Source organism: Labrus mixtus, chromosome 1 (genome assembly GCF_963584025.1).
Source record: "Labrus mixtus chromosome 1, fLabMix1.1, whole genome shotgun sequence".
NCBI lineage: Eukaryota > Metazoa > Chordata > Actinopteri > Labriformes > Labridae > Labrus > Labrus mixtus.
In genome coordinates this window covers 15,667,457-15,683,013 of record NC_083612.1, presented here as the reverse complement: position 1 = coordinate 15,683,013, position 15,557 = coordinate 15,667,457, and the positions used below count along the sequence as shown (strand labels likewise).

General features: G+C 39.7%; 1 protein-coding gene across 1 annotated transcript; it reads right to left on the bottom strand.

The window, feature by feature from the left end:
* Nucleotides 1-539: 539 nt before the first annotated feature.
* On the bottom strand, nt 540-14,819 carry itgb6 (integrin, beta 6). The gene is made up of 16 exons (XM_061035442.1): nt 14,592-14,819; nt 12,406-12,475; nt 11,989-12,068; nt 11,571-11,769; nt 11,226-11,472; nt 10,963-11,128; nt 10,128-10,289; nt 9,841-9,936; nt 9,487-9,576; nt 8,079-8,213; nt 6,320-6,737; nt 6,019-6,241; nt 5,460-5,554; nt 2,825-2,941; nt 2,574-2,740; nt 540-1,369 (listed from the first exon to the last, which is right to left on the bottom strand). The coding sequence occupies exons 2-16, from the start codon at nt 12,458-12,460 to the stop codon at nt 1,271-1,273; spliced, it is 2,349 nt and encodes a 782-aa protein (XP_060891425.1). The 5' UTR covers nt 12,461-12,475; nt 14,592-14,819; the 3' UTR covers nt 540-1,270.
* Between the last annotated feature and the right edge of the window lie 738 nt (nt 14,820-15,557).

Here is a 15,557-nt window from a genome sequence, read left to right as displayed (position 1 = left end):
AGATGTAATTCATTGGCATCATTCATTACATCCCTCATCCTTTTTACACAAAGGACTAATGTGACTCCACAGCACAAGTGTGATAAGAATGATGATGTCAAGTTCAAGTGTGACTACTGAAGTACAATGGTGGTGAAATAAGAGGCAGTTTTGGTGCTTTTATGAAGGATATTGTTTTTACTTTTTTAAAAGCATTAGCATCACTGTTTTAATGTAGGTAAATATACTGCCTATATCACTGCATTGTATTTTCTACAGACAACATAAATAAATAAAAAAAGAACTGCATTAGAATAAAGTCAGCCCAACATTTTCTGTGTGGTAATTTGAAAGAAAACAAAAACACAACTTAACTTAGGTCAAATGCACTTCATGAGCACAATATCAGATAAAATATTAAAGGGGTTAGAGCTTTATTCAACACATGTCCCTTGCAATGAGAATACTTTAACCTGCAGAAGCTTTAGTTGTGCAAATTTCCAATTCCAATGATAAGACACCAAATGACAAAGGCACTTCAATAAAGAATATCAATACAGTTCAGGACAAATGCATTTTATTACTTGTTCTTTACTTCCCATGAGTGAGAAGATAGTGACGTTTCTATTTGATAGAGTTTGCTGTTTTAAATATAAACAAAATAAACTTACCTTTAACCTGCTTTTTAATGCCAATTCTGAACAATAAATTCAATAAATATCAGGATCTTTCAGAACTCTGTTGTAACACACAATCAACTCTGAATGTAAGAAGTATTATTATTTTACAATTTGAGTCAAAAATCCACTTTGTTTATGTGCCATGCCACTTAAAAACTCAACTATCAACATCGAAGGCTCAGCCTTACTTTACAATTTAACAACAAACACAAAAATAAAAAAAAATCATCCACCTGTATATTTACATTAATTAGAATAAAACATAGATTTTTTTTCAGTAGTAGACCACAGGAAGTGTAGACCTCTCTTTCCCAAGCTGCACCTTACAGTAGACAAAGCTGTGTTAAAGTACGACACAGCAGTGAAGTTCAGTGTTTAACAGTACATTGACAGAGCACTTTAAAAAGCAGCAGGTTCATCATGTAGTGTTCTTCTGTCACAGTGTTATTTACTGTGGTATAGTCTCTGAATCAGTACAAAGATTCATGTAAAAAATTGTACAAAATATTCTCTTTCCATCTCTCTCGCACTCATTCAAACACACACACACACTCTCTCACTCACTCACACAACAAAGTGCACTCAGGTGATGGTTCACCTCCACTTTGCCATCAGTAGGGAGCCAGTGTAATAATCTTTTCTCTCTGTGTGTTCTTATAAGTTATATTTTTGAATGTTGACGTTGAGCTTCTGAACAGAGGGTTCGTCCCCTGGAGAGAGACAGAGATAACAGTCAGCATTCATAATCTGATCAGAAAACTGAGACAAAGATATTTTTTCTGTGTTGTTATTTCATTATTGTAATACTAGAAGTAATACCAACGTTCTAAACCTTCATGACACACATTTCAAATTATTTTTTATTTTTTAAGAAGAATATGAGATTTTGAACCTGATGGGCATTCTTGTTTCAGGAAACCGTTATTTAACAGTGAAAAGTAGTGCTTTCCTGAAGGAGGATTTTTTTTTGGAAGCAGATTTGGTGTATTTGTGACTAAGTTTAGAAGGCTGTTGTAAGAAGCACTGAGTCAAAATACACCACATCTCCCATGTGCATCATAATCAAGGACATCAACTTTCAATTTGAGCTGAAACTGTGGCAGCCTGATTGCCACAGTTTGCTTTTAATGAGCGACAACTCAGCCAAATCCGAATACACACAGCCTGAGCTAAAATCCAACATGGCTGCTACTGCACGTGCATCAACAGTAAAGTTAAAGATAAGATAAGATACTCCTTTATTCATGCATTAAGCTGTAAACAATCGTTGTTTGTTAGCAACTTAGTCTTGTTTTGTGTAATGAAATCAGTCACACAGATAGTAATTTGTAAGTTCTATCTGTGGACATGTTGTCACGTTGCTTTTGAGTGCAAACTATCACGTAGTGTGTAGTTATCGCCGGGTAAAAGCTAAGAAAACAAAGGTAGACCTGAAGGTGCCTCCCAAAGCATTATGGAAACAGTAGTTCTTCATCACTTAGAGGAGACTTTCCAACAAAAAATCCTTCATATTAGTCAAAGTTGTGCTTTAAGTATTTTCTTACATTAATTAGTGAAGACGTTTGGGAAGAAGTTAGCTCAAAAAGGGAGATGTCACAGATGTCCCCTGATCCATCTCTGCCTTTTTTCCCTCTCTGGAGTTAATTTTTTTCTACCTCTGTAGATTTATTTTCCTCAAATCAACTGAATGAAATTGTTTAACAAACAACAAAAGTTTAATTTTTATTCGAACTAAACTGCTTCATAAACACATGTTTGAAAAGCTAACTCATAAGAGAGTCTTAGAAAACATATCAGCCTCAGGATTGTCACACATTTGGTGCTTGTTATTTGGATAATCTCATACTTTTGTTGTTTCCTGGGGTTGAAAATAACATAAACATTGGCAACCTTATCTTATAATATTGACCCTACCGTCTGCCACTTAGCCTTGGACCTCTCAGCCTCAAACTTGGCCACCTCTTTGCGGTCATGGACTGACACCAGCACCTTCCACACACCGAGCAGGATCAGGCCAATGCACACTATGGAGAGGGAGACCCCCAGGATAATCATGGGGATGTTGGGCGGCTCTGGACAACCTGGTGCAGGACAGAAAATAGGATAAGACTACTCATAGAACTCACTTCTGTTTTTCATATTATCTCAAATACTCTTAAGCTCACCATATATCTGGAGGTTGTAGGCCGTGATCCCAGTCTCACCTGCCACCACACTGAACGAGATCCAGCACTCGTTCTCCGTCATTAGAGTGCATTGCATAGAAGCACTCTTGTCAAAATCTGAGAGAAAATGTGGACAAAAATATCCATAAGTAAGACACATATCCATCGTATATCACCTTCCCTTTCTGCATTGTCCTGAGAATGTAAAAGGATATACTCGCCTCTGTTGTGCTGTCAGTGTGATTTCCATATCAAAGACTACAATCTGGTGTGTGTGCATGTGTGTGTGTGGACCACGCCATTGTATTTCACATCTGAAGCCTGAAAAATCCTCTGTGATAATCAGATATACCTCTCAGCTTGCACAAGTATAGCAGGTTTAAAATAATCTCCTCTATAAAGAAAGACGGGGGTCCTTTGGCTATTCACATGCACTACAATAGCTCTGCCTGTACGACAAGGTAAATAATATGTTCCCCATTGTCCACTGCTGGACATGGACATGGATGGTGTTGTGTTAGAGAGAGCTGGGGATACAGGCTTCATAGAGACACCCGATTCGATGCAGGTCAGCATTCCTCCAAATCTCTGACCCATGGGAAAACTTAGCAGGGCCCAGTGTTGATACCGCGATCAAAAACACTGCGGCTCAGGGAACAACCTCCAGCAACAAGAAGCAGGTCCAAGACAGGTAAGGACGAGGACAATGTTTATGGACTCATGGCTAATTTATATTGTTTTAATGTTGGTGCAGCTAAAAGGGTTATTAGCTAACAATGAAATATATACTAAAGGCTCAATTTGATCTATAGCGGGAATATTCATTATTTCTTTAGAGTTGTTATCATTGCCTGTTACTGTTGCCATCAAGTAGATTTCAAACAATGAAAATTAGCATCATTGCTGCTGAAAGCCGGTATCTTCATTTCTCACAGAAAAGATTTACATGAGTTGCACGTTAGACAAGGGAAGCGGGATGATTCAACTATTGTGACCAGTTTAGGACACAAAGATCATGAAAGAGATTAAAGGTAGGTAAAACTTTGGCTACAGGGGTCATCAGTTTGGACACAAAGTGAATTGAAATGTCTTATATCTTGGTTTAATGAGAGAGAGAATGTTTCAGCTTACAAAAAAAATTAGGATGAAATTGTATAAACCTGAGTCCCCAAACCTCAACGAATGGAGGGGAAACAGTTAAAGAAATCTTTGAAATGGAAAAGATGACTTTTCAACCTAATGGTCCAGTAAGTGTTTCTTATTTTTGTCTTTGCTTATTCGTGTTTGTTTCTCATAAATGTGAAAATGTAATAAATACCATAATTTAAAGTCAGTAAAAAAGGATGTAGCTGCTGGATAATAACTTACTCAACTATATCAACGCCAATTTTAAGAACTTTGTTCTTACTTTAACAGACTCACCTTACCTTTTCACTTCTTTGTGTGTTATATGCTATGAATATCCCGCTCTGCGCTGCTCACTGTTTTTCAAAACTAATCACAACTTGTTTCCTTCCAGGTATTCGTTGATTTCATTCCATGTTAGAGCTCGATTAAAATCTACTTCAACTCCAAGCCTGCCAGAGAAACTTCTTTCTTGTTATCTCTTCCAAAAAAACCATTACATCAAAGTTTGGCTGCCAAAAAAGCAATGTGCCTCGCTTCTGCATATAAAAGACAAACCTGGATATCAGATAATAACCCAACATGAATGCTGTTTCTTGTGTTTCAGATTTTGAAGGTTCCCATCAGCTCTTCAAAGCACCAAACACGCGAGAATATCCACAACAGCCCACACCCAAAACTGCTTTAGATGTTAATTGAAGATGCAGGAAACAAAATATTCCCTGTGATACATGAATTATCTGAATCAAGTTTCAGGTATCAGCAAGTTTGCTGCGATGACATGTCCTGCTGTCTGCAGGGGAAAACATGCTTTATAAAATAGATGGGTAAAATGAAGTACATCTCTTTGAAGTTATCAGGCTAGTGCAAGCTCTCTTAATGGTTTTGTTCTTTAATATGATACATACATTATTAATATTGATTTCATAATAATGATTTGATCCGTATTATTCAGCCTCACATGTAATGAGATATTCAAATAGTAGTTCAAATTGTGGTAGGAGCAATAATGATTAACGATGTTCATAGTATTTTATCATTTTACTGTTTTGTGTTTGTATGTTTGTTTGGTTACAGGCATCAAAAAAACTACTTGCATCACCGTTAGGCATTAGAGGTACTACATAGAAATGATCCATCTTAATGAGGATGAGCTCGTCTGCTTCATAATGTCATAAAGAGGCGTCAATTAATTTCAGTCTGTTTCATAGCCATGTAGAAACTGGAGCACAGGAGCTTTAAAGTACATCAATATGTGGTTATTAGTAGAACTTTGTGACATGTTTGTGCTGATATGAGGCAAATGCTTGACTGGCTTTTAAACAAAAAATGCCGAGTCTCTTCTTCCCACTCAAACCCAGAAAACTGATCAACCAAAGCCTTTTTTTTTTTTTAATGTGATAACCTGTCACGCCTACAAGATGTCCTACCTACGCTGCCACAGTTAGAATAGGCAAGACATCCTTAATCATATTATTGAAAACAGTGCTGTAGCAGGTTAGTTCTTTACCTGCTGTTGTGTTGATGAAAACTTTTGGGACACTGCACTTCTGATCACACAGCTCAGCATCATCCTTATCTTGCAGATGGCACTCTACACAGGTCCTGGTGTTAACACAAGCAGAACAAAAAGTTCTCCTTAAAGATGATACAATACCTCTTGGCTCATACAAGTTAATGAGTCTTCCATCACTGACACATAGGGAACAAAGAAATCACAGTGTTGGTCACTTATCACGGTTTTCCCAAGGCTTCACTCTCTCTCTATCGTCCTATAAGAGTGGTATCAGATGGCACTGGCCCTGACAGCTGCTTTACAATGCAGAAAGGAAATCTCTCGGTGCCGCGTTGGGGACATAAGTTGTCTTTTGATGTCACATGGAAGGTGTAGACACATGTGAACTAGGGGACCAGAACCTGATACATTTGTACTCCAAAGAACAAACGGATCACGTAGCATAGGGAGACAAAATCTTATATCTTTTAGGGAGAGGTACAATAATTACAGCCCACAAAACTGGCCACATTACATCCTTTCTGTTTTGAAGATGGTGTGAATGTGTTCTCACCTTGCAGAGCTGCAGGCGTCTCCACATGTCGGACACTTCTCACACCTGTCCCCAGATGCTCCAGGTACGGAGCAGACACACTGGTCACACTCACATCTCCCCCGGCTGCTGCAGACAGCGCCATCCTCTGACATGCACGCCTCTGTGCTACTGCTGCAGTTGCAGTACTCGCCCGTCCAGCCGCGTTCACAGTGACACTCCCCACAGTCACACATCCCATGGCCTATGAACGTATGATCGTTTAAGGAACAGTTTTCATCCAGAAACCACATTAATCATTTCTAAAAACGTAAAAACTCACCTCCGCAGAGCTCTCCGCGGAATCGAACACAGGAGTAATCGTCACACTCGCAGTAAGGTCCGTAGATGCGTCCAAAACTGGATGCATGACACACACACTGTCCGCAGTAGCACTGCCCCTGACCACTGCATATTGATGACACATTGTTAGCGAGGCAGTTGCTCAACAAAGTGCTTTCTTCATTGCACTCGCACTCTGCTCCGAGGAACCCAGGCTGACACATGCACACACCACACTGGAAAGCCCCCTGGCCCTCAGTGCACAGGCTGGTGTTTGCTTCAGGAGGCTGCGGGCAGTCACACGAGCAAAGAGACTCCAGTTCCACCTCCAAACTGTCCTGTAAGCCCACCGGTTTGAGGGAGAAGTATCGGACTCCTGACAGACATCCTGGGAGCTCCACAGTCACGTTGAATACTACCTAAAGAGCAAAGAAGAAAGAAAAAAGCCTCTTGACTAACAAAGTCTATGTAACTAACGATGACCTGATCCTCACAAGTTAAAAAGATGATTCCTTCTTGCTATAGCTTCAGTGTTGTCTATTAAAACCCATTGATGAGCCTCGTTGTCCACTGATTGCACATGGGCACTAGAGATCATTTTGTATTAATCCCACAAACACCATCCTACAATCATACGTATGTACTGGCCAAGAAGTCTGTATTAATCTGCCTCTGAAAAGAGTCCCCAACAGATTCACTATTTATTCCCTTTTTATTAAATTTTACTAAAAACTACAATGACCAGCACCTTTGAAATTTATTAAGTCTATTTAACAAATTATATTTCTACATGGGACATGATTTTGAAAGAAGATTTTTATAATAGAAGAAAGTCATACACTTGCTTTAAAGTTACTGCCAGATGTGACACAGTGCTTTTCGAAGTGGGGGTCAGGACCTCCTTGGGGACACCAGGGGGCACTGGGGGATCTTTTTATATGTAACTAATATAAATTATTTTTTTCCAATGCCAATCTTTCAAAAGAAAAGAAAAGAATGAATAACAAGATTATGAATTGTTACTAAAAAATAAGTTAACATAATAAGAAGTTGTATGTTTCATTTTTTTTAAATTTGCCATCGTAACATATAAAGAGAGGGGGCCATGCCAGAGGCTATCGCCGTACGGGGGGGGAATGGAAATGTTTCTCTCAGAAACACTAACAAGCAGACTTGACTACCTTAATGCACTCTTCCTGTGTTTGGTCTACGCAAACAAATCATTCATCACACAGAACTGATACAGTACTCTGCTGGACTAGGACTAAAGGGAGACCACTTATGATACCTATTCAAAGTCATTTTATCAGTTTCCTTCATGTTTTTGCTTTCATTTTCAAATTATTGTTCTTGTCCATAAATTTACAGACAACTATAGAACAAAAGCTGTTGTTTTCATTGCCCTAAACCTGAATGCGGGGGAGCTGCAAGTGCTGATATCTTTAAACGTTTCCCTTTAAATAGACCTGCCAGCCTGATCTATGCTTAATCGACTTAATGTTTATTATGTGGTCATCTAAATGTAGCATTTTCATCTATGTGTGTTGATCTTTTTTCTTTGCCAAATTACCACACCTCATATCTGGTTCACTTTCTACTTTAGTAAAGTTCCAATCAAATGATTGTTCTTTCTACTGTTGTTACTGTTGAGACTCTTATTAGTTTGTCAGTCATCCATAAAGCATTTTGAACTGCTGCAATGCCTGAATAAAAAGTTATGTAAAAATTGAGACAAAGAGTAATACGAGGCTCTGACTGACCGTCTCTCCAGGTTTGATGTTGGAGCAGTGTTTCATATCAGGGAGGACGCTTCCATTTGGGCAAATGGCTGTAAAGGACATCTGGAGCTCCTCGGTATCTCCAAGGACCTCCAGTTCGATCTCTGAACGCAGCTCCTGGGAGACAGTACAGATTTGTTTGAGCATCTTGTATGGAAAAAGCAACTGGCAGCAAATACCTGATACAGAACAAAATAATTTCCCCTTTACAAAAGGAAAATATGACAGAGAGAACCAACTATGAACACAACACAGTAACTCCTATTGTAAAGAAGTGGGATTTCCAGGGCGTTAAGTTGAATTACACTTTCACCCTGCCCTGACCTGTTGCATGCTGTGGTTGTTTTAAACCACCTATCTACATCCCTCTTTTTGTGTGAGTCATCGTCCCAGATGTGCTTGTTTGCACAAAGCACCTGAGGAAAAGAGTGACAGCTGACCTAAGCAGGAGGAAAGACGGTGTTTGACTGACTAATGACCTCTGTGACGGACTGTCTGGGTGCCATCAGAGGGTAAATTGTGTGTTTCCTATAGGCCTGTAATTGTACTTAGTGTGTCTTTAGGGTTGCGAAGGAGGAGAAACCAGGTAGATTTTTATAATACACTCTCAACTGAAGATGGATTAAAGAAACAAGGTCAAACAGACGCAAAAGACTCAACTGCTACAGGGTACATATATTGCAGGGTATTAAAGTAACCCTTAAGCAACAAATTGCACATAATTGTAATTACCAATAACCTCTAAAAATATGACTTTTTACATTTTCCTTACCAATAACAAATGTCTTAAATCAGCAGATAACAAGGACTCCTCCATAAGGAGTGGAGTGTGGTTAACACGGCTTAAAGTGGGTGTAGAGAGCACAACTGGTGAAGTAATTAGATGACACGGCAATGCCGCCAGGAGGGATTTACCGAAGGACACGAGAGTACAAGAGGCAGACACAGAGGAAAACCGAGAGAGAAGAGAGAGAGAGTGGGGAAGAAGGAGTAAGTCAGAGTCAGAGAGGCGAGGAGATCAAACAGCTGGAACAAGCAGAGACTTGCTGTCAAACATGCTGATGCAAAGTACTGGGTGGTGGAAGGGAAAAGAGTAAGAGCAGAAAGAATGAAAGAGGAAAAAGCAAGAGAGAAAGAAGAAATTGAGAACACAGAGATACTGTCTGGCCGCTGTGGTGTGAAAAAAAAAAAGATATGCAGAAAGTTCATTCAGGCCTTTTCATTTATTTATCTAAATGTTTGTATTTAGTTATTTGATTAGAGCCTCAAACCTAAAGATGTCAAAAATGTAATTTAACAGTTTACTGCCTTTATAATGGCAGGTTTCCTATATTGTATCTTAAGACCAGTGGCCACACATCCTACCACAAATCCAAGAGGGTTTATTTACTTTGTATGCTGTTATAATCAGTTCCAGGACGTTCCGCGAATCCGTCGCCAGGACTCCGACTGTGGCGCCAGGTATGACATTTGCATAATTCTACAGAAAAACAACAGAAAGACAGAAATTCCAGTGTTACAAATGTGGGCAGACGAGCAGCTCATACTCATCCGCTAAAGAGAACAGAGGGCTAGTTCCAACAGGTTAAATGCGATTGCAGCACCATGAATAAATAAGCAAAACCTCAGTAAACATTGTGTTCGTACTGTAGCAAGAAAGAGAAAAACACATTTCTCAGTTCTCTGGTTTCACTAGAATCTACTGACCAGATATGTACACATTTATGGGAAAAAAAGCGTGTACCTCATAAATGTCTTTCTGTTTTTCTGTCACAGCAAATATCAGTAAGATATTGTTCTCCACCACCTTATCCATCAGCTGACCAAGAGTGGGATACTCCTGAATAGGAAAAATGATGAAATGTTAACAATGAATGTCCTGTAAGTCAGAGATGACTTACTGACAGTAAAATGACTCGTGAAATATTAGTCATTGAACTAAGCTCATACAACAGATTCACTTAAAGAGAATGAACAATCCAAGATGGAGAAGAATAAAACACGATAACAACACAAAAATGAAGGACTTACCAGTACTGTAGACTTGGAGTATACGTTGTTGACATCCAGGTGACACTGCCCGTCGTTGGGAATCACAATGCCGGCCATCTTGCTATCCATGCCAAAGTGTGAGTCAGCATCACTGACAAACACCAGCAAACGCATCGAGTCATTCCTCCAGCCTATCTTGTCCTATTAGGGGATACAGTATATTGCTCCTTTTAAAAAATAATGTATCAGGTGAACTGGGTTACATGTACCTACATTTGCACCGTAGTTCACTTAGAATCAACAGTACAAACACCATCTAATGCTATAAATAATAGACCTCCAAAGTTGTATCAACCCGCCTTCTAAAAAGAGTACCCTCAAAAAATTACCATTTACTCTTCCTTCAGTAACATTTGCTTAAAACTACCGCCTCATGATTTCAGCAAATCACAAAGCTCTTTTTATGAATGTAACGGTTTAAATGTTTACAATTTATTCGATTTTTTTTTAACAAAAAAGGGAGAGTCAAATACTTTCTGGGATCTATTTAGAGATAATTTAATGCCTTATTGGTGCCGATGTGTTTTCATGGTGGCTTTGTTGCGAGACAAAATACTGCCAGATTTATCCTAAGTATAGGGAACACTAGTGCACCATGGCTCAGTGGGAGGAAATGGACCAAAAAATTGAGTTTACAGAGACTTCACCTGGTCCACAAGAATGAAACATCCGTGTCATCTTTGGAGATTAACTAAATATTTGGTATATGAAATATAACAAATTCAGTCTAAAGATGAAGTTAACCAGACACAATCAGAAAATAAATCATTAAATGTACTGTCTTCATTCAAAATAACAAAAAAACAAATCTTACCCCACAAACAGCTGCCTGCATGATGGCATCAAAGCCTCCCTCTGGCACATCAATATTTGCCGTAACACGCTGCTTTCTGATGATCTCATTAAACTTGTCCGTTCTGCTCGTCAGTGACAGGACGTGTTTGTATCCGAATGTTGGCAGGCAGGTTAAGCCTACACTGCTGCAAAACAGCAGAAGACGAATTCAAACGATTTACCCCAAACATTTATCAGGACAGATGATGTAGCTCAAGACATGTTTTATTATTTATTCCATACCTGCAGGGGTTGCTGAGTTCTTCTTCTGTGATCTTGATGAAGGGCAGGACAGGTTTCTCCACAAAAGATCCAAAGCCCATTCTAAATTTACTAGTCAGCGTGGACATTTCTTTAGACAGAGTGGAACCCAGGTCTTTGATCGTCTCCAGATCATCGACCATGGATGCTGAAAGGTCCATCAGGTAGTAGATGTCCACCGGATAGTCCTGTGTGTGCTTAATCTTGACCTGGAAAGTAACCTGACTGCCTGTGCAAAAAACAAAATGAAAGACCTTATTATTGTCTGAAAATGAGGGGAGAATTCTGGAAGACAATTATGAAATCCAAACGGATGAGGTTGTGTACCGGGTCTAAGTTTGAGTGCCATTTTCTGTGGGGAGATCTGAGTGCTGTTGGTGTTGCCGGTCTTCTTCCCGAGTGGACGATCCTGCAGGATTTGGCCTTTGGAAACAGGGAACTCCAGCTGGTCCCTTGCGCATCCTTTTTCTAATAAACGATCCGGTGTGTCACATCGCTCGCTGACTGAAAACCAGTCTGTGAAATTCTGAAAGATGGAGGAAAAAGTCACACGTTACGCCGCTTTACGACGAAACATTGAGACTCTATTACATGATGAAAAAGAAAATGTTATGATCATCAACAGCAGCAAAATCGAAACCAGCTAGGTCATATTGCTGATCAGCCCTTAAAATCACACATTTGCAATGCATTACAATTACCTACTTCAATTTATGTATTATCATGTGCAGTCTTGGTTTCTTACCTCCTGTGTGCACCAGGCACAGTGGGAACTGATCTGCAGACACTGGTCACATGTCACAGCGCTGCCAGCTGAACATGATCCTGCAGTACACATAACACAGATTTTTACAGGTGGATGTAAACATCAAGCAGCGAATGAAATACACTCTATGGAAATTGTCTGAATTCCCTCAAAGCAAATAATGTTTTTTTTTAAGTAGGCCTAAACATGTTTTGGGAATATGTTAATTAACACTTAAAACGTTTTTACAGGTGTGAAGGTGAAGTTTGAAATACAATTTAAAAGGCTTTTGACAATAAAAACTTGCTAACTGGTCATAAATACCAACACAGCTTTTATGGTCTACTCTTAGGGTGACTGTTACTCTTTGTTTGCACATTATAAACTAGTTGCCCTTGATTTGTAAGCCCTGCTTACCCTCCACGGTGTTGATCCAGTACCGCAGAATCAGGCTCAGCAGTATAAGCCCCATTAGTCCGCGAGGTTACTGGTAATGAGGGAACAGAAGAAGAAGATTTGAAGTTGTCTCATATTTTGTCTCATATCAAGTGAAACGTGTCCGGCGTCATCCCTCCTCTACTCAACCGAAAGCGGGCTACACAGGCGAGCACAACTACCTGAAGAGAGCAGAAGGAGGTGAGTTGCTGGCTCTACCTGTGCTGCCTTATATGTTCACTTCCGTCCAGGTGAGAGGCGGGCTCGAGGACAACCCTCTCACATGTTGACCCGCTAACTCATCTCTTTTCCAACCATAATTATTGGCCCAGTTTTTTTTTTTTACCCCACAACCTTTTGTTATAACCTACTTATATAATGAAGGACCATATTACAACTGAAACACCAAAAACAAACTTTGATTAAATAAAGAAGATTAAAATGAACAGTAATCAGGATTACTGCCAATACAGTAGTGGAGTAAACTAGCTTAGAAGGCTACATTTGCTTAATTAGTTTTTTTTTTTCTGCTATAGCAGCTGCACACCTTTCCCTTGTTTAAAACATTTCAGAGGGTAACATCACTTTTTTTAAGCAGAAGAAACTAAAAAGGTTTAGATTCATCATGTTTTCATTATAAACTATATCACTACGTTTTAAACCATGTTTGAGTTGTCAGCAAAGAAGACACATTTTAAACCCTTCGAAGGAGCTATATAACTAATTTTTTTTTTTTTTATCGAAACAATAACATCAGAATAATGACAAATACAGCAGATTTTTGCATTCCTATTATAGGTGCATTTACTGTTTTATAGTGTTTTGTTAAATGCAAATATCTGTAGACTGGAATTTATTTAATTTATAGCTACCAGGATTGTATAATGTTGTTTTTCTGATTGTGTTTGACCTTTTAACCTTACATTCTTCTTGTTATGTTATTAAAAAGAGTAGCATTTTACATGGAAGACTGTGTACCTGTAGGTTTAAAAGTTGCCATAGAAGTTCCCTTGCGACTGTATACCCTCATTCTATGAGCCTACCACATCAATGTAGTATAGGCTTGAATTAAGCTTCCCTCTGTTATGATCACATTTCAGCTGAACTATGGCCGTTGAAGCATAATAAAATACAGACAGGACACACCATAAACAAACACAGTCTGTACACCCCCTATCACACAGACACCAACAGAAGATATGTTAATCTTTAACGACACAAGATCATGAATCACTGTCTTAGTCGCTCCAGATTCTTTTCAACATAGCGATTTACTCAAAGACAAAACCAACCATGAAGAACTCTCACAAGTTAGAAATATGATCGTGAATGTGTGCATGAGTGTGTGTGAGTGTAATCAGAGGGGGAGGAGGGTGGGGCTGCGTAGGTGTTGAACTATTGACAGCTGCAGTGCAAATATCCCTGCTTATACCAACTCACAGGAATCTCACAATTCCTCACCACGCCCTTCCTGATCTAGGGGAGTCCCATCTGTCACCCCAAAAGAAACCCCACCTTCCTCTTCACGAACTAATCCCTCTCACTGCTTTCTACTCTTCTTCTCCTCTTTTACTCTCTCAATGACATTCCTCTCTCCTTCCCCAGCTCTGTATTTTGATCCACCTTGCCCAGAAGCTCCCCTGAAGTGTCAGCCTGTGAAATTGGTGTTTCATTTTATACCTCTTTTGACTTAATTCATCTTCTTTCCTTTATGCCAGTCAACCTTTGATTTACTCCTTGCCCCTTCCTTCTTCATCTCTCCTTGACTGTCATTATTTTCTGAAATTGCCAAAAAAATATCTCAGCATGATGCAATAAAACAGCACTTTTTGTAACAGTCATGCCCCGTATGTGAATAAAATCTAGTTAGATGAAGGTAGATGTTAAATGTGTAATATGGTGTCACAATTGCACCATACTTTTTTAAACTTTATTCTTAATTCAAAATCTGTTGCCTTTCAGTCATAATTCAGGGAATACATTTTTTTTCTCAATAACATCTGACAGCAGTGGCTGAAGCACATCATGGCCTGCTTTTAAAGGAATATAAGTCTCATCAAAATTCACAAATCCATAAATTATTCTCACACATATCCCTCTGTCAGCACCACAGTTTTACCACTCATTGAAACGGATGAATACATTAACCCTGCAATGAGCCAACTCACCTTCAGGGGCGTCCTCTGATAACATGCTGTCCCGTCTCAGTCTGTCCCTCTTGTCATCAAGTGAAAAGTGGAGAGGAGTGTAGAAGCATCAGGCCAGTACATTCAGTCCTATTGTATCCCGGCAGCCGTCACAGTAACAGTAAACCTATTGTAACGGCGCCCTTTATGAAGCATGGTGCAAGGGTGACCCTGCTGCCCATGCTCCTTGGCTCATGTGTGCTGTTGTGTGTGTGTGTGTGTGTGTGTGTGTGTGTGTGTGTGTGTGTGTGCGCGTCTGAACGTGGGTGAGTGTGTGTGCATTCATACTGGGGTCATGTGTGGGTGTTTGTACAGGCTCCAACTTGCCCGTATGTGTGTGTGTGTGTGTGTGTGTGTGTGCAGGGGGAGGCTGTGATGATACTGAGTGACAGTAACAACTGCAGTGCTGTGAGACCTCTGCAGGACCCGGCTTCTTCACTAAGAGACCACCTGACTGATGTGTAAGTGTTGCTCTCTAGAGGCCAAAGCTGGTGTCAACTGCAGCACAACACTCCCGACTCAGAGGAACAGTCTTTGTGATTGGTGGTATGTGGACTGTGTGACTTTGTGTGTTCGTGCAGTGCACATGTTTGCTCAAGTTCAATTGCTTCCTGAATTGAGGAGGAGGAGGAGGAGGAGGAGGAGGAAGCATATGAGTGCCGGTGCTGTAATAAAGCCTCCTTCTTAGAGAGGTATGGCTGGAATGCAGGTGTACTCAAACATGAGTTTGTGAGTGGAACAAGATAACAAAGACTTGGCCTACACTATAAAATAATAGAGTTTCATTACACCAAAATCCCAGCTTGTGTCTTGTTGAGCTTTACAATTTGTATGATTTGTAAAATGGCTTGCACAATATGCAGCTCAGTTTATAAGATTAAACAGAATATGCAGTCATGCTAGTTACTTTGTTGACTTACTTATATCACCATGCTACAACGCTCATAA

Excerpts from the sequence above, each read along its gene's own strand:
- itgb6 (XM_061035442.1), bottom strand. The coding sequence starts at position 12,460 with ATGGGGCTTATACTGCTGAGCCTGATTCTGCGGTACTGGATCAACACC. Across the intron at positions 11,770-11,988 it reads GTGCCTGGTGCACACAGGAG|AATTTCACAGACTGGTTTTC; the intron begins GTAAGAAACCAA and ends TCCATCTTTCAG. Across the intron at positions 5,555-6,018 it reads GACGCCTGCAGCTCTGCAAG|GACCTGTGTAGAGTGCCATC; the intron begins GTGAGAACACAT and ends TGTTAACACCAG.